Genomic DNA, 19,023 nt, shown 5'->3' on the forward strand with positions numbered 1-19,023 from the left:
CATTTAGCCGCTTCTGCAGCACTTTTCCTTTCTCCAGTCTTTGTAACTTTTCCAACCAAATCACAGAAAAAGAACAAGTAAAAACAAAGAACACGAATCATTACCGTGTACCCCTGAAACTCAAATAATGTTCTATGTTCTATCCCTGGGTTGGGAAGATCCCCTGGAGAAGAGAACGGCTGCTCACTCCAGTGTTTTGGCATGGAGAATTCCATGGACCGTATAGTCCATGGGGTTGCAAAGAGTCGGATACGACTGAGCGACTTTCACTTTCACGTCAATTAAATCTCAGTAAAAGAAAAACAAAACAGAGAACAAGAAAACGAAACAAAAAAAAAGAAAAAGCAAAATCCTGAAACAAAACTTATAGCTCTTCTGCCTTGTGAAGCTGCCTAGAACTTTTGGTTTTTCCTTGGGTGTCTCTCACTCACTCATTCATCAGTTATGTATTAATTGTATTGGACGAATATTGGGAGTGCAGCTTGGGCTGGGTGTGCCTGCCTGGGGTAACAAGAGACCCCAGAGCCCCTACTTGACCACCTGGAATACACGCTGCACCTGCCCCAGACTCCACTGGCTTCCAGGGGCAGTGGGTGGTGTTTTCTGGTGGACGGGGCTTCCCACTCTTCCAGGGCCTGCCCTGGCCCGCCAGGCAGGGCGGAAGCAGGCCTCCTGCGAGGTGCAGAAGGAGACTTCAGGCCAATCAGAGTCGCCAGAGCTGGGAGGGGAGCCGTGCCCCACCCATTCCCGCCTGTCCACCTGGTGCAGGAGTAGACCATGTGGCAACTTGACCCCGAAGTCTTTGCCCGTGAGCTCTGCCATGACTGTATTGCTGAGCTTCAGAGTCTCAGTGAGCCACAGCCTGGCAGTCTTGGTATTAGCAGTTGCTTCTTCATTCAACCAATGAGTGCCTGCTGTCAGCCTGGCACTCGTTGGGCACAACGTGTGTATATTGTGGGCTGTGACCCTGTCACATCAACTCTCAGGGTGCCACTGTCCAGTCCCCTTTCCCATAGCACAGCCTTTGGTGGCAAGCTCATCTGGAAAGCCCTGGGGCCAGAATTCTTCACTTGGCTTTGGCAACTGGGGCCCTGCTGCCCCTCACGGGCCGGGGTTCCTCTCCTAGTAACAAGCACAAGATATGCCAAGGATGCAGCTCCCTGGATTGACCCTGCACCACACTAGGTAGGCCGTGGGGCTGTTACACCGATCCCCACTGTTTACTTCCATTTTGCCAGAATGTCCACAAGCTGGGCTTAGTGGAATGTAGGTCTCAACTCCTGGGCTCCAAATCCCGTGGGGTCACGTGGTTGAAAAGGATCCTCAGCTACAAACTCCAAGCATTTCTTGACTGCAGAAGCAGGTCCCTGCACTAGCTCTGGATCTGAGCTTAGTCCTCCAGCAGTAGACCTAGAAGAAGTTGCCTGAGGTACATTTTAGGGAAATGGAATGACAGTAGGGGACAATGGGTGCTGTGAGACCTTTACTCAACTCCACAATTTTCCTTAGCCTCAGTTTTTCCACCTATGACATGGGAATATAAATTGCAGGGATCAGTGAATACACACAGCAAAAGAAACCACTGGACTTATGCTTAGGGCAATGGTGGTGGCAGAAGTAGAGTGAGATGAAATAATAGAAAGAGGCAGGATTCAAGAAAAAATGCTCATTCTTGAGTAAAACTTGCATTTCATTAATAAGTGTTTGTTAAATCAGTTCAGTTCAGTTGCTCAGTCATGTCTGACCCCTTGCAACACCATGGACTGCAGCATGCCAGGCTTCCCTGTCCATCACCAACTCCCGGAGCTTGCTCAAACTCATGTCCATCGAGTTGGTGATGCCATCCAACCATCTCATCCTCTGTCTTCCCCTTCTCCTCCCACCTTCAATCTTTCCCAGCCTCAGGCCCTTTTCCAGTGAGTCAGTTATTTGCATCAGGTGGCTGAAGTATTGGAGCTTTAGCTTCAGCACCGGTCCCTCCAATGAATATTCATTTGTTAAATAAATTAGTTAATTCTCTGTTGCCAGAGACAGCAACAAATAAACAAAACAACAACCACAAACTCTTGCGTTTCATTGCACAGGGGGTCCTGACAGAGGAGATTGTTACTAAAACAACTCCCAGCCAAAACCCCTTATTTATATTTTTTTTCACCAGGGGGCATATTTCACCAATTTGTATTTTTAAGAAAATACAAATCATACCCACATTATAAAATAGCCAGAGTTACTCTCTCTCTCTTTAAGCATGAGTTTCGTTGATTGTGTGGTAGAGCTTATTTCTATTTCCTTCACGGCTTAGCTTTTAAAATGCCACTTTCTGCAAGGACCACTTCAGAAAGTATCAGTTGGTGTTTCAAGTATGGCCATTTCTCTGCAACCCCAGTTCGGGCTACCCAAAGGGGGACTTGTTGGGGGAGGGGAGTGTTATGATTTTGAGTCAGTTAGTAAAGCAAACTGGAGGTTGTTGTCAAATTGGACTTTTTGTGTACACTTTCCATGTCACTGGTTTTATACTACAGAATATAAAACAATACCGTGTAAAAAATATTATTACACTGAAGAATTAGGAACTTATGAATTCTCTAATCCCATCACTGATCCAGTGAATTTGTAGTAAGTCATTTCCCAACTTCAGCTCTCACTTTTTTCAACTAAAATGAAAGGGGCTCTTTCCGTTTGAGAATCATTTTCTGATTCTCAGAGTGAACAACGGAAGCTTTACTTACTGATGCCTCTGTAATGACCATACCACTTGACATACCATTTCAGTCTCATGGCAACAGCTGTGTTTGGGCTCCGCTGCCCTTCAGCTCTTTAGCAGCTGCTGCAGGTAGGAGGTTTCAGGCCTTTCCTGAGTGGCCAGGGGGCTGGCTAGTTTCTATCTTTCTCTTACAGTTTCTGAGTTTATGCTACAAGTTCTTTCTCCATCTACTGTGAGATGAGCTCACAGTAAATATTGGTAGAGTGTAAAAGTCAGCAAGAAAAAGAGGTACAGAGGTTTAGCTTATATAAAACACCAATATGCTAATAAGATTAGCCAGGCATTTTGTCCCACCTCAAATCGTATTTATGAATAGTTGTTGCCTGAGTTATCACACAACTGCCCCAGAGGCTGCTAATGTGCCAGCCTGGGAGACAGGACTTGAGTGACGTTCCATTAGATAAATGTGTGACTTCTGACAAGTCCCTTCCAGACCAGTTTCCTCATCTGTACAAAAAGGAGCTTAGAATACTGTTATGGGCTGAATTGTGTGCCCTCTTCATCCCAAGTTTGTATGTTGAACTCCTAACCCCTCAGAATGTGACTTTACTTGGAAATAGGGTCATTGTGATTTTTAAATTACAGTCATACGGGAGTCATACCTTAATTAGGTCATACTGGAGTAGATTGTTGCTGTTTAGTCGATAAGTCATGTCTGACTCTTTACGACCCTATGGACTATGGCCCGCCAGGCTCCTCTGGCCATGGGATTTCCAAGGCAAGAATACTGGAGCGCGTGGCCATTTCCTTCTTCAGTGGATCTTCCCGACCCAGGGATTGAACCTGAGTCTCCTGCATTGGCAGGTGGATTCTTTATCACTGAGCCACCAAGGAAGTCCTGGCATCAGAGATATGCAAAGTCGAAAAGTAAATATCCCTCCCCCTTGCATTCATTCTCAGTTTTAAAAGATTTAGTTGGCTAAATATAGCATAGTTTATTTTATTTTAGTAATAATTTGTGCATTTACTCATGAGTTAACTAAGATTACCTCATCAATGTGATATAATTAGTGCTAAAAATCAAAAGGAAGGTGATGTTTTTAAGTATATGTTGATCTCTTATGGTGAGTAAATACGTTCAATTCATTAAGTTTTTAAAAATATTAAAAATTGTCAGGACCCCCTTTACTACATTTTTAAAATATAAATTTGTTTTAATTGGAGGCTAATTACTTTAAATATTGTATTGGTTTTGCCATACATCAACATGAATCTGCCACAGGTGTACACATGTTCCCCATCCTGAACCCCCTTCCCACCTCCCTCCCCATACCATCCCTCTAGGTCATCCCAGTGCACCAGCCCTGAGCATCCTGTACCATGCATCAAACCTGGACTGGCAATTTGTTTCACATATGATATTATACATGTTTGAATGCCATTCTCCCAAATCATCCCACCCTTGCCCTCTCCCACAGAGTCCAAAAAACTGTTCTATACATCTGTGTCTCTTTTGCTGTCTCGCCTATAGGGTTATCATTATCATCTTTCTAAATTCCATACATATGCATTAGTATACTGTTTTGGTGTTTTTCTTTCTGGCTTACTTCACTCTGTATAATAGGCTCCAGTTTCATTCACCTCATTAGAACTGATTCGAATGTATTCTTTTTAATGGCTGAAAAATCACTGCAGATGGTGACTGCAGCCATGAAATTAAAAGACACTTACTCCTTGGAAGAAAAGTTATGACCAACCTAGATAGTATATTCAAAAGCAGAGACATTACTTTGCCGACTAAGGTCTGTCTAGTCAAGGCTATGGTTTTTCCTGTGGTCATGTATGGATGTGAGAGTTGGACTGTGAAGAAGGCTGAGCACCGAAGAATTGTTGCTTTTGAACTGTGGTGTTGGAGAAGACTCTTGAGAGTCCCTTGGACTGCAAGGAGATCCAACCAGTCTATTCTGAAGGAGATCAGCCCTAGGATTTCTTTGGAAGGAATGATGCCAAAGCTGAAGCTCCAGTACTTTGGCCACTTCATGCGAAGAGTTGACTCATTGGAAAAGACTCTGATGCTGGGAAGGATTGGGGGCAGGAGGAGAAGGGGATGACCGAGGATGAGATGGCTGGATGGCATCGCGGACTCGATGGACGTGAGTCTGAGTGAAGTCCGGGAGATGGTGATGAACAGGGAGGCCTGGCGTGCTGCGATTCATGGGGTCACAAAGAGTTGGACATGACTGAGCGACTGAACTGAACTGAACTGAACTGAACTGAATATTCCATTGTGTATATGTACCACAGCTTTCTTATCCATTCATCTGCTGATGGACATCTAGATTGCTTCCATGTCCTGGCTATTATAAACAGTGCTGCGGTGAACATTGGGGTACACGTATCTCTTTCAATTCTGGTTTCCTCGGTGTGTATGCCCAGCAGTGGGATTGCTAGGTCATATGGCAGTTCTATTTCCAGTTTTTTAAGGAACCGTCACACTGTTCTCCATAACGGCTGTACTAGTTTGCATTCCCACCAACAGTGTAAGAGGGTTCCCTTTTCTCCACACCCTCTCCAGCATTTATTGCTTGTAGACTTTTGGATAGCAGCCATTCTGACTGGTGTGAAATGGTACGTCATTGTGGTTTTGATTTGCATTTCTCTGATAATGAGTGATGTTGAGCATCTTTTCATGTGTTTGTTAGCCATCTGTATGTCTTCTTTGGAGAAATGTCTGTTACGTTCTTTGGCCCATTTTTTGATTGGGTCCTTTATTTTTCTGGAGTTGAGCTGCAGGAGTTGCTTGTGTATTTTTGAGATTAATTCTTTGTCAGTTGCTTCATTTGCTATTATTTTCTCCCATTCTGAAGGCTGTCTTTTCACCTTGGTTATAGTTTCCTTTGTTGTGCAGAAGCTTTTAATTTTAATTAGGTCCCATTTGTTTATTTTGCTTTTATTTCCAATATTCTGGGAGGTGGGTCATAGAGGATCCTGCTGTGGTTTATGTCGGAGAGGGCCCCCTTTACTACATTTTGGATCCCTAGGGTTTCAGGAACCTCCTCCCAAGGTGATTAGCTAGAGCAAGTGTCCTCACACTTTCCCTGGAAAGGGACAGATAGTAAATACATTAGGCTTTGTGGCTCAGTCTCTGTCACAAACAACTACACAATGCTGACATTGTAACATGAAAGCCGCCATAGGCAATACAAAAGAATGAGCATGGCTGAGTTCCAATAAAATTTTATTAATGGACACCGAAATCTGAATTTCATATAATCTTAACATGTAGTGAAATACTATTCTTTTGATTTTTTTAACCATCTGAAAGTGGAGAAACCATTCTTAACACACATCTTGTAGAAAAACAGGTGGCAGACATGCTGTAGGTATTTGGCAGACTGGCCACAGTTTGCCAACCCACAAGCTAGAGTCTCTCTAATACTACCGTAGTTCTGGCATTAGGCGGTTCTTACAACCCCAAGGGTCTAGATAAAGCCCAGAGAGTGATTACAATTTTAGTAATTAGAACACAAACCGGGGCTTCCTGCTTTCCAGTCCATGGCCCCTAAGGCGGCTCTAAGCTGTTGGTTTAGTCATGATTTCAGATGCGGTCTTTGTATCCATGCGGTGCAGAAAATAGATGTGTGGTCAGCGGCCTTTTCCAGGCGTTGACCATGTAAGGGCTGTCCTCTTATTAGCAGCCAGCGGCAACCTAATTTTGTCAAGCCTGACCCTAGGCTCATGCACCCTTTTCGTTTATACTTCTCTCCAGTTGTTCAGTCCTGGAGGCCCATCTGTCCCTTACTATTTGAGTCCCTGTTGTCTCATTGGCAGCTTTCTGAGCAGCTGCAAAATATGTTTTTAACTTTAAGTGGAAGTTAGGATCACCAGCGTCTGGCCTGGAACAGTCACTCTCAGCAAGAGCTCTTTCAGCTCTGACATTCCCTAGCTTGACAGACTCGGGTGAGTGCTAAACTAACCCCTCCCAGCTTCTCAAGGCTGGACTTTCACTGCGGGCAATAATTAATGAGGCGTTTACTCAAGGGCTGGGGAATAATGTGCACTGCTTTTTTGTGTTGTTGTTGTCGTCGGAAACTGCTTGGTTGCCTAGCACCCCAGTCGTCCTCCTGGTCGTCCTTTCTCGCAGATCATCTGTTCCAGCCGCCTCGCAACCACAGATCGGCGGCAGGGGCCGGAACGGAGACGAGAGCTGCTCGCGCGCACTCAGGGGGCGGCCGCAGCACCGCCCTCCCCGGAGGACAATGCTGCGAGGCAAGTCCCGGCTCAACGTGGAGTGGCTGGGCTACTCGCCCGGCCTGCTCCTGGAGCGCAGGCCGCTCCTGGCAGGGCGTACGCCCCGCAGCCCTGGCCGGTAAGTCACATGCAGGCTCCCAACCGCGCCTGCGCCCGCCGCCGCCGCCGCCACCGGGCGTCACCTGGGCGCCGCGCCTGCGCGCTGTGGCCCACAGCCCGGCACTCGCCGGCACTTCCGGCGTGGCCCGCCTGTACCGGTCGCCTGCCTAGCCGACCGAGCGCGATTGCGGAGCCCAGCCGGCGTCTGAGCGTCGGAGCGGTGACCGTGGCGACGCCATGGAGCGCCTTGATAAAGCGGCGCTGAACGCGCTGCAGCCGTCCGACTTCAGGTAGTCCGGAGTGAGCCAGAGTCAGGCGGGGGCCTAGAGCACCAGGCGGACTGGCCCAGGCCGGGAGCGGGGCGAGAGGGAAAGCCCGGGCCGACCGGTGGGTGGGCATGAGGTCTGGGCCCTCCGGGCTGGGGCTGCGGGCTAGAGGAGGAAGGGGAAGCAGGTTGGGGTCTGCACGCCGGGCCCCTACCCTTCCCTCGGGAACGAGGGACCTGGGGTCATGGTGGCTAGGTGGGCGGGTTATTCAGCTCTTGTTTCTGGCCTAGCACTTCTTTCTCTGTTGTCTGTATTGCGATCTTGCTGTCTGCACCCTTTCTCCCCACTGCAGGGTGAGCTCCCTGAGGACAGGAACTGGGCCTTCTCCATCTCCGGGTCCCTTTTAGGGCCCACATCGTCAGGGCTTAATAAATGTTTGCTGCATGAGTGAACGAATGGAAGGGACAAAGGGCCGCCCCGGGTTTGAGTCTACTTCACTCAGGGAGTCAGTAGGATGGGGGCTGGTGGCTGAGTAGAAGGAACCTGAGGAAAGAGCAGGTGGTCCTGGTGGACTAGCCTGGCCCATGATACCTCTAGAGGTCAGAGGGTGGGAAGGGATTTAGCTACCATTCAGCATGTGTGCGCCAGGCCCAGCTTAGGTGCTTTGTTACATGCCTGTCTGTGAGTCACTCAGTCGTGTCTGACTCTTTGCGACCCATGGACTGTGGCCCGCCATGCTCCTCTGTCCATGGGATTTTCCATGTACTGGAAGTACTGGAGTGGGTTGCCATTTCCTTTCTCTAGGAGATCTTCTCGACCCAAGGATCCCATGTCTCCTGTGTCTCCTGCCTTGCAGGCAGGTTCTTTACCCGCTTTATTACATACATTATCAGAATTTTAAAAGTGCTTAGTTTGCTACTCGTTTAAAAACAGTGAAGTTGACTCAGGATATTGGCTTGCGCACAGGATTGCCTCGCACAATTAGTAAGTGTTGAAAGCTGGCAGTGGTCCTATCTTTGGCGCCCCCGTGATCTTTTTAATTCTCACAATGGCGATGTAGGTGGGTTTTTTTTTTATTACTGTTTATTAGTGAGGCCTCCAACAAATATTTATATTAAGTATACTTAAAATACAATGTACCCCTCCTAGACTGATTTTAGTGTTTCTGCATGGAATTTGCAGTGAAATCTAGTTGCAGTATAGGCCTTGCCATAAAGGGGAACATGGTAAGCTTCATCTGCTTAGTGTTTTCCTGCAGAAGTTTATCTGAAGTGGGTAAACTCTAGATGGTTCTCAGAGTGGGGGCACAATCCTCAATTATTTGTGAGGCTAGTTCTAACTCTAAATGTTCGAATTCTTCCTTTCTAAGAAGGCTCAATCAGAGACACATAGGAGAAATTAGTTGAATGACCTCAGTTGCTTTGTTTTGGAATACCTCACCAGGTTACACCCAAGCTGGCTTGTGCCAGCAAAACTACTGGCTGTAGTGGGCTGTGGCTGGAAGCCAAGGAGAAAATGTCATATAAACACTGGAGGAAGTTTGAAAACTAGTTTTCAAAAGTTTGTATGCTTAACTTTGTCCTTAGTCCTGTATTTGAGAGACTGAAAGTCAAATTTTGGGGGCTTAAGATAGAGAGGTAAGAAGGAATTGAAGACAAGCAGCAAGTTGTTGAGATATGCTCTATGTAGAATGTGTGGGGTTAGAAATTAACATGCAGAAAAAATTGTGTTTGGGTGGTGGGATCGTAAGTGATTTTGTGTGCTTTAAAACGTTCTTATGATATTATATTCTTTTTTCAGTGATAAACTTTTCTCAAAGTCAGGCCAGATAATTGATATTCAAGAGATAATCTAAAGAACAGACAACTGGTTAACCTTCCCTTTCTCTAGATTCTCAAGCTTTGTTTCTTTATCAGATTAGGTGATCTGAACTTTGCACACCAAAAACACAAACACTGTGAAGGCCAAGTTTTTTTGGGGGATCGGTCCACAAAAGAATTGGCCAAATACTGACTTCTTGTATGTATGTATGTATTTTTAAATTTTTCTACACAATTTTTAAAGGTTACACTCCATTTATAGTTACTGCAAAATTTTGGCTATATTCCCTGTATTGTACAATACATCCTTGTGTCCTGTCTCCACAATATTTTGTACCTCACACTCCCCTTCCCCTATATTGCCCCTCCCAACCCTCCCCACTGGTAATCACTGTTTGTTCTCTTTATCTGTGAATCTGGTTCTTTTTGTTACATTCCCTGGTTTGTTGTATTTTTTAGATTCCACATATAAACGATATCATACAGTATTTGCGTTTCTCTGCCTGGCCTATTTCACTTAGTATAATGTCCTTTAAGTCTGTCCATGTTGCTGGAAATGGCACATTTATTCTTTTTTATGACTGAGTAGTATTCCATTGTATGTATTATGCATGTGTGTGTGTATTGCATCTCCTTTGTTCATCTGTTGATGGACACTTGGGTTGCTTCTGTATCTTGGCAATTGTAAATAATCCTGCTGTGAACCCAAGAGTGCATGTATCTTTTCAAATTAGTGTTTTTTGTTTTCTGTGGACATGATTTTTTTGTATTTTTATAGAACTGCAGACACTCATTCTTGATGAAGATAAATTTTCTAAAAATTTTCTATTAGAGAACAATGTAAGGAAGTTTAGGTATATTAGATGAGAATTGTATATCTCAGTGATCACTAAAGTGAGATGTATTAAAAGATGTTTCCTTGAAGTATGGAAAGAAAACAGATTTCTACATAATATTTTTTAAACTTTAACATTTTTAGTATCTGTTTTTCCTTGTTTTTATATTTTAAAGACTCCATGACTAATATAGACTAATATACACTATCTATAGTGTATAGATAATTTAGTTAAAAATCATTATGCCTATATGGGGGTATGTGCTCAAAACTTTAATGATGGATCACACAGTCAGAAAAGTTTGTAGACCATTGGTGTAAACTTAAGATGTTCCCTTTCTTTCTGGGCTGCCAGAAGCCTCCCCCCTGTAATGGTATACACAGTTATAAGAATTGCTTTGCCTGGATTTTCTATGTGCAGGACTGTCTGGGACACAAGCTGTCATGTTAAGTGCTATAATAACAGGCATGAAGTAAGTGTGGTTGAGTCCCAGAGCAGTGAATCATTCCAGTTGGCATAATCAGGAAAGCTGCCTGGAGGAAGGCAGCTTATTATTTTGTAAAGACCTTGATGGCTGGGCTGTATTCTTCATAGAGATGTAGATAAAAACTGGAACCTCTTGCTGAGGATTACCAGGAAGAATTAAGTTCAAGTGTTGACTATGAACATAAATTTAGACATGTGTTAAGGTTATAGAGGAGCAACACTTGCCGCCCCAAAATATCTCTTTGATGTGCAGATTATTTCAAACAGAAAACCATCAAGGCCCCAGACACTCAGGAAGAAACTTTAACCTTCCCCTTAATTGCCTGAAAATCCTGGAAGAGAGCTATCACCAGAGATATTTGCAAAGAATATGGGCTAGGTGTGGTGGGGTCAGGGGCAGGGCATAGAAACCAGAGACTACTCTGGGTCCCATAGACTCTACATGGCCTAGGAAACACTTGTTGACCAAACATCTGCTTTTCCATCTCCATGTGTATTGTCTTTTTCCTGTTTGAAGTCCCAAATCCCTACCTACAGCATCTTCTTTTGTCTTCACCTGAAGACAATATTTAAGGTGAGGGTTTTGGCCATTTGGCAAATTACTCATTTCTCCTGGGTCTCTTCCATGTATACATGTTATTAAACTTTGTTTGATTTTCTCCTGTTAATCTGTCTCATGTCCATTTAATTCTTAGACCGGCCACAAAGAACCTAGACAGTAGAGGAAAATTTCTTTATCCCTGACAAGGTAGTGTGAGAGTGGTTAGATTTAAGGGAAAAGGGACCTTTAATCTACAGGGTAAAAGCCCATAGGATAAAAACTTACTGCTTTTAAATGTAACGGTTACGGTGATATGGATGAGGGGGGTGTGTGTGTGTGTGTGTGTCCAGGATTGCTGAAAGCTTACTACAGCTTCACTGTCAGTAGTGTTATCATTTGTGATGATGCATGGGGCCAGTGCTGACAAATATCTACTTATTGAAAAGTGGGCAAATCAACATTAAGGAATATTTGAAAGTGGGAAAGTTAGTTTATTATTGTGTATTAATCTGGAGTCCTTTTTCATGTGCACACCTTTTGAATATAATTGGAATAGTATACATCTACACTGTTGGCAGAGATTTTCTGGAAAGGACCAGATAGTAAATATTTTAGATTTTGAGGGTCATGTGGTCTGGCACCACTACTAATCTCTGTCTCTGTATCTCTCTGGAGTCTTAGGTGATGCATAAACAAGTGGGTGTGGCTGTATGCCAGTTACACTTTATTTACAGAAGTAGGCAAGGGGCCTTTCAGAGCTTATTTGGCAGACCGCTGATATACATAAAAACAGTGTAATCTGCCTTGTTGATGTTTCACATAGATATTTACTGAATCATTGTCAAAATTAATTTTAATGGTTCCCAATTGATAAGCATCATTTGTGAAATTATTTCTCCTTTATTGGACGTTTTTATGTTACCCATTGTTACTGTTTTAAGTAGCCATTTATCTAACTTGTTTTTCTTTAATAGTATGATTTTAGAAACTTGAGTGCATTCTTCAGAATCATTTTATTGTATTCTGGAACAAAACTTTCCCATTGGAATATTTCCATTGATTTTATAAGTCTATGAGCGATAGAATGCATGGAACATAAAGTGTTTTGATATCAAACTTTTAATGCATCCATGCTGTGTGTGTGAAGACCATTTAAGCTGTACTCTCGCTACTTAATTACAAAGAAATTTGAGCAGAGTTTCCTTCAGCTGCATCCAGATTGCTCTGGGCTCCTTTTTCTTTGGAGAGTCTCATACCTTGTCTGTACTGTATTCAGCTAGCCACTGATAGGATGCTTTGTGAAGGAACCTCATTAGTTGTTTTCTGTGTATCTTCTGCCTTACTACTTACATTGTGAATTCTGTAAATCATGTATATTTGCATAGCACTTGGAAGATTCCAAACCACTTTTGCACTTTACACTTCTTTTCACACTGGATCTGCCACTGGATCTCTAGGCTATTCGAATTTTGAGTCCCTGGCACTGCTCTTCTTCTGGCCACTGTTTCCTAGACAAGGGCAAGGTTCCCAGCATCTTTTCTGTGGGTATTTATAGCATTTACGAACACAAGAATAGTTCGAAATGGCTTTGCAGGCTCTGATTTTCTCTTTGTTTACTTTTTTCCAGAAATGAAAGTTCATTAGCATCCACTCTGAAGACGCTCCTGTTCTTCACAGCTTTGATGATCACTGTACCTATTGGGTTATATTTCACAACTAAATCTTACGTTTTTGAAGGTAATCCTAGACATAAAACAAGACATTTCCACCCTTAACTATATATGAGATTCCATGTTCTCAACGATCTCTTTATATCTGTAAACTGGATATTAATTTGACTTGCTTCTGTTTTGCTTTTCAAAAATCCCATTGCTCATAATGAATCTTCATGAAATGAATTTTTCATCACTCAGTGATTTGTTTGACATCGTAATGGTTTATGGTTTTCTGTGTGATAGCTTGCAGATCCTTTCTTTTAACAGCCCCTGGAGAGTGAGAGTTGGTTGACATGGGAGGAGGACTTTGGGGGAATGTACCCTTGCTGGCAGACATTGGAAGGAAGAGAAAATAAAGCCCTCTTTATTATGTCAGAGTCCTTAGATGAAGTGATTTATTGTGGTTTTCATTGAAAATAATGTTCTTCATGTGTAGAAGGTATTCACATCTTTACATGAATACTTGATTGATCACCACACAGAGTATTCCTTTTTAATTGCCTGACTACTTCAATAAATATATAGCTAATAAAAATAATGTTTCGATTTTTATATTTTTATATATTTTGGATTAAAATGGAAACTTTTTTCTCTTGATAGGCGCCTTTGGGATGTCCAATAGGGACAGCTATTTTTATGCTGCTATTGTTGCAGTGGTCGCCGTCCACGTGGTGCTGGCCCTCTTTGTTTATGTGGCCTGGAATGAAGGCTCACGGCAATGGCGTGAAGGCAAACAGGATTAAAGTGAACATTACCTTTTGATAGTGTTAAATTGATTTTTTAAAATGGTAAATCTATCTGGGATATTGATGATTTTAATAAAATTGAAAGAACTTGTTAAAATCAATCTTGAGTCACATTTGACCAGTGTAAGTTTTGGTCCTAAAACAATGCCTTGTATCATCAGTTTTAATTGTCTGAGTCTCTCATTTGCAAATGAAAATTTGGAAAAGCTAAATTGGTTATAAATAAGTATGTGAAATTAATTATGCATTATTCTGGGAAGAATCTGATTATCTTACAACAAAAAAATGTTTTATAGCATTTTGTCTTTTAGTTGGTTTTGAGTTTTACGCTCTGGTTGTATTCAGATGTACATAGTGGAGCAAATCTAAATTTTATTTTTCGCTGGAACACTTTTCCTGACTATCATGAAAATACCAAGTCATTAGATTTTGGGTTGTAAATGCCTGTTGAAAATTACTTAAATTGTGGACACTGGAATTAATCTGAGTGTCACTGAGAAATTTTGCATAAAGTAGTAGTAATCCCTAGTCAATAGAAATCTTTCATTACATTATTTCATGGGGAAACTAGGCTGAATCACAGCCATTCATGTAAAAGGACTGGGTTTATTAAAGAATGCAGATAGCAAAGCAAAGAGCTAGCTGCCTGGGCACCTGGCCTGCTCCCTAAAGGCCTCTTACAGGCCAGCGTCCTCCTTTCAGAGAAGCTCTTCAATGGTCTGCTTTGCTCTGTCACTCAACAATGAACTTATACTTTAATTATGAGGTTGTGTAAACTCGGTTTTTCCTACTTTTAAATAATGTATATGAAAGAATTTACATTTAAATATGTTCATTTTTGCATACTTACAGAGTGTAAACAATCATGAAAATCAATTATTTTTATCACCCAGGAAGTATTCTTGGAATTTTTAATCAGTGCTGTTATGTCCCAGATATGTATAGATAATCCTTGAGGTCCTTTCTGATAGAAAAAGATCCTGTTTTTTAGTATCCTTGGTCTGTGTTCTTTTCAACCACTTGGTACTATTTGTGTGTAATCTAAAAACACACAGGGAAAAATGCGTATTAAAACGGGAAGAAAATATTAATTCCCTGTAGTGTGGCCACCTGGAGATAACCACTGTTTTGGTTTACATCCGTGTGCATTTCTGATTGCTAGTTTGATACACAGTAAAAGTTTGGTTTAAGTTCAGAATCTGCCAATTTTATCTGGTGTCTATTTGCGTTTTTTCAGATGAGTGATTATTGGATGTTTTCTTAAACAGCACATTCTACCTTTACTCTTTTAACTAGATATTTCATTGTATGGATTTCTATCATTAATAATTCCTCATACAATGGCCCTTGCTGTGAGTGTTTGCCATCATGGATTTTGTTAGTTCCCCTCTACTTTTGGATGTCGTGGAATTGGACTAAAGGAGCAGAGACGTAGTTAGGCATAAAAACCAAGAAGCCTTTTGTGTTTATTTAATTGCCGAGAAAAAACAAAATGATTATTGTAGGACTATTTTTTATTCCTGCTTATAGTTAAATGTTATTTGCAGTTTAAGTGTCTTAAGTAGTTATTCTGAATGGGACATGGTTTCTTAAAAAGACTACAGTTTTGGTATACAGTTGTACAAATTTAATAGGAAATTGTCAAATACTCCAGTTTGAATCTAATGTACTATAAGGTAGATTTCTATATGGTCCCCTCTTTAGATGTCTTGTTGTACTTAGAATTTTTCCAGTTAATTTCTTTTTCTATAATGCCAAGGTTTTTCTTGTACTTTTGAAATCTTATGCTATTTTTAAAATATTGATGTCCAGTGTTGGATTATTTTGTTTGATTTCAGACATTTGCTGAGTAGATAATATGGGTGTTTTCCTGCAAGTATTTAAACTAGGGATTCATGCAAAAGCAGTGTAATTTCCTCTTGGAACTAGTACCAAGCATTTGAAAGTTAGACTTGGATGCTAAGGTTGATATATGGAATTATTACAATAAAAACTTGCTTTCAAACCAGTTAATATTTTCTTAAGGTTTTAACTGTTAACTCACTAGTTTGCTGCTGTTGAAATAATATGGTGTATGACAAATAGATTTATTTTTCAAGATGTCTCAGTGATTTCCTCTTGTACAATGTATATACTTCAGGATGTATAGAAAGAAAAGCTACAATTGAGCCCTTATATAAATATTATAAGGTAGGACTATGTTCACTATTGTTTGAAAATGCATTGTAAGAATAACCTCAATTAGGGGTCTTAACTTGAAGTGTCAGTACAGGCTACTGATTTAACACATGACCTTCACCTCACCTCACCTCCCATTTTGCCCCCCAGAATATAATCTCTTTTCTCGTGCTAAAAAATAGTCGGCTGTAGAATGCATCTGATGTCATTAGCTCTTCAAGTGGATCCCATTTTACATGTGAATTCACTTTTGAGTTGTTACTGAAGAAATTTAAACCCTCCATTAAAAGCAACAACAACAACCAACCTGCATTTCATGGGAATCTAACAGAAATATATTGTAAGGCTATTTTCATCATAAAGATCTCATCAGCTTTGCCCCCAAAGCAACTACTTGACTTGTTTGGTGTTTTCCATTTTCATATAAATTTTATATATACAGCTAGTGTACCCAAGGACACCAGTAAAAGCAGTTAGATAAGTGTACCCAAGGAAAAATGAAAGGTACATGAGAATTTATATCCTGTTTTATATGTATCTAGTGTATATTTCTTGTCTCCAGGCAAGTTCATGTTTGTTCTTTTACTTATGCTCAAGTGAAGTTGTAGGCTGTTAGGCACATTTTATAAATAAAATTGTCACTTGTTATGTCAGCAGCAGATATCTCCACTGTCAGGCACTCTGTTCCATCAGAAGAGTACAACTTTATAAATCAGACTCTACTCTTACATTTAAGATTGTTTTTGCAAGACCTGGACTAAAGCAGCGTATTCATAACTTGACAAGATTTCTTTTTCCTTTTTGCAGGGGAAAAAGGGTCACGTGAGAAAATAAATTATTTTCAGGGACTTTGGGATCCTAATGATATATTACATGTAACAGATGAACAGATTAATCCTTTATATATTCATTAAAATAGTCTGGAATTCCTCAGCTTACCATCACTCCTGGCCACACTTTTCCTTGCCTGTTTGTTTGCTACGTGTATTTGAAAGTAATATCTGCATTCCTTTGAAGATGTTCTATAGGTCATATTTGTCAGTTACACAGACTAGTCTTCCTTTTTCTCAAGTTCAGTGAAATCTCACTGAACAGTAATAATAGCAATAGCTAACATCTGCACAGCACCTTACAGTTTGCAAAGAACGTTCACATATTCTTGTTGTTGTTGTTGGTTTTTTTTTTTTTTTGCTTAGTGAACCTGTTACCAGATGTCCTGACCTTGATGATAAAAGTGTTAGGAGCTTTAGAGTCACTGAATATGCTGTAGTCTTGAATAGTGCCCTGACAAGGGGCAGAGTTTAGATGCGCTACCTTAAAAGCTGCCTGTAATTATCAAAATGGGGGGGCTTGAGTTCTTTAGCCACTTGAATCAGATTTACTTTTGTAAGTGATGCTTTTCTAACTGTTATCTGGATGGGTTTTGTATTCGTTATATTCTAACCTGTAATTTGTATAAATTTACCATCTGTTGTCATTAAAAAAGTGTTCATAATGCCACCTTGATGTCTCCTCTTTCAATTAATAGTATATTAACCTCTTCAGTTTTTTACATTTGTTTACCTCTCTGTTTATACTATATCAGATATGAACAGAGCTGTCAAGAGTAAGCTTTTGTGCAGGAAATGTAGGCCAGAGATATTCAAGCGGGTGGGGCCGTGAGGGATGCTGAGACAGGAAGGGCTGCGATGGGCCCATGAGAACTGGTGGAGCAGTGGGGGAAAGACTGCAGCTTCTTGCCTTGTGGCTTAAGAAAATTCATTTGGGAGTGAATGGGCTTCAAATATCACTGAAGGAGGAGGTTGGGAAATACTTGTGGCTACTTTAATTTATTAGACAGGGGAAGTCAGTTCCTGGCGATGCCCAGCATGCCACCCCCTCATGCCAGTGCCTTGTGCCTCGGTCCTCTAGGCCACTTGTTGGTTGTACAGTTGACCCTTGAACAACACGGGTTTGGACCGCATGGGTCCACTTATGCATGGATTTTCTCAGTAGTGAATACTACAGCACTGAACACTCAGGTTGGTTGAAGCTGCAGGTGGGGAACCGCAGGTGGGGAGTGTGGAGTTAAAGGATTTTCCACTGAAGGGAGAGTCCAGTCCCTAATCTTCATTGGTTCAAGGGTCAACTGTACTCATTCCAGCTGCTTCCTGTGCTTTGGAGAGTTCAGCTAGTTCTCATTAATAATATCCACTCCAAAAAAGATTTGAGACATCTACATATCCAAATGTACAGGTTACATACAATTGTATTTATATACAGAAGTATGCGATGTAAAATATGCTGTGAGCTCAGACAGAAACCACTGGAATCTCCTTGTGGGATTTACTGCCCAGACCTAACCCTGGCCTGAGTCAGAACCTCAGGAGGGTAGGGGAAATACATGCTTAAAACAGGTTGTGCTCTGATGCAGACAGCTTGAAACCACCACTGGACACAGAATTATACATGTATGCTTTTAATGCTGGACTTGATGCTTGTATAAAGCAGGCCTGACGTAGCAGGCACTTTATTAGGCAAAGGTAGAATCCTGTGTAATGCTATATTGAAGGTTTAGTTTACAATCAGAATTTATGGGGTCCTTGAGCATATTAACTTCACTGCACTACTAATGAATTATGTTAACTGACAACTGGTGTACAGGAAACAGCCCGCTTGGAGACAGCTTTGGCACGCCGAGAAATGGCCACTGTGCTCCTCTGGTGCCTTCTGCTCATTTGGAATCCTCACCATTGTGGTCTTAGGAGAGAGGCAAAAACCTAACCCAGGAACTTAAGTGAATTTGGTCTCAATGGTAAAGGAGGTCATGGAGAAAAACCAAAGAAGTGGTTTCCTAGACATATCTGCTCCATTAATAGTATGACACCCCTGTCCCCAAATATTTTCCCTCTCACCACTGACATCATTCCACTTCATCTGACATACATCCTGCTGTTCCGCCCATTAAAGATGCATTTAGGTTAACCTTCAGAAAATGCAGGATTTGGGTGGAGAGCAGCTCACCCCCTTGCCCTTCAGTTGACATGTCCTTTCAGGGGACCATCAGGCTGCCTTGAGGGAATGGGTGCTAGAAATGAAACTCCCTGTATCTTTCTGCTTCTCACTGTCTTCCCTGCAACTGCCTGGGTCTGGACCAGCTTCACTCCTTGCCTGCTGCCTCTAACTGCTATTGGCTACTCTTCTTGCTTCTGTAGTCATTTCAACACAGAGCAGCTAGAAGGTTTCCTCTAAAAATCTTCGATCAGGCATGCCATACCTCTGCTCAAAATCCTCCAGATAGCTCCCAGTCTCCCCCAGAGTAATATCCCAGCTCCATGCATAGCCTACAAGCAAGGCCTCTGCCCTTTGTTTATTTGCTCCCCGTTGCTCAGCATTGGGCAG

The 19,023-nt window shown here is 41.8% G+C and overlaps 1 protein-coding gene across 3 annotated transcripts; it reads left to right on the forward strand.

Moving 5' to 3' along the window:
- Nucleotides 1–6,488: 6,488 nt before the first annotated feature.
- Nucleotides 6,489–17,142, forward strand: VMA21 (vacuolar ATPase assembly factor VMA21). 3 transcript variants are annotated; one of them, XM_052662951.1, is made up of 4 exons: nucleotides 6,489–6,664; nucleotides 6,813–7,073; nucleotides 12,631–12,740; nucleotides 13,319–17,142. In XM_052662951.1, exons 2-4 carry the CDS (start codon nucleotides 6,964–6,966, stop codon nucleotides 13,459–13,461), a joined length of 363 nt encoding a protein of 120 aa, XP_052518911.1. In that variant the 5' UTR covers nucleotides 6,489–6,664; nucleotides 6,813–6,963; the 3' UTR covers nucleotides 13,462–17,142. The 3 variants fall into 3 exon arrangements, with proteins under 3 accessions (XP_052518911.1, XP_052518912.1, XP_052518913.1); XM_052662952.1 differs by having other exon boundaries at nucleotides 6,849–7,073; XM_052662953.1 differs by lacking the exons at nucleotides 6,489–6,664; nucleotides 6,813–7,073 and adding an exon at nucleotides 7,206–7,344.
- The last annotated feature ends 1,881 nt before the right edge of the window (nucleotides 17,143–19,023 follow it).

Source organism: Budorcas taxicolor, chromosome X (assembly GCF_023091745.1).
Source record: "Budorcas taxicolor isolate Tak-1 chromosome X, Takin1.1, whole genome shotgun sequence".
Lineage (NCBI taxonomy): Eukaryota > Metazoa > Chordata > Mammalia > Artiodactyla > Bovidae > Budorcas > Budorcas taxicolor.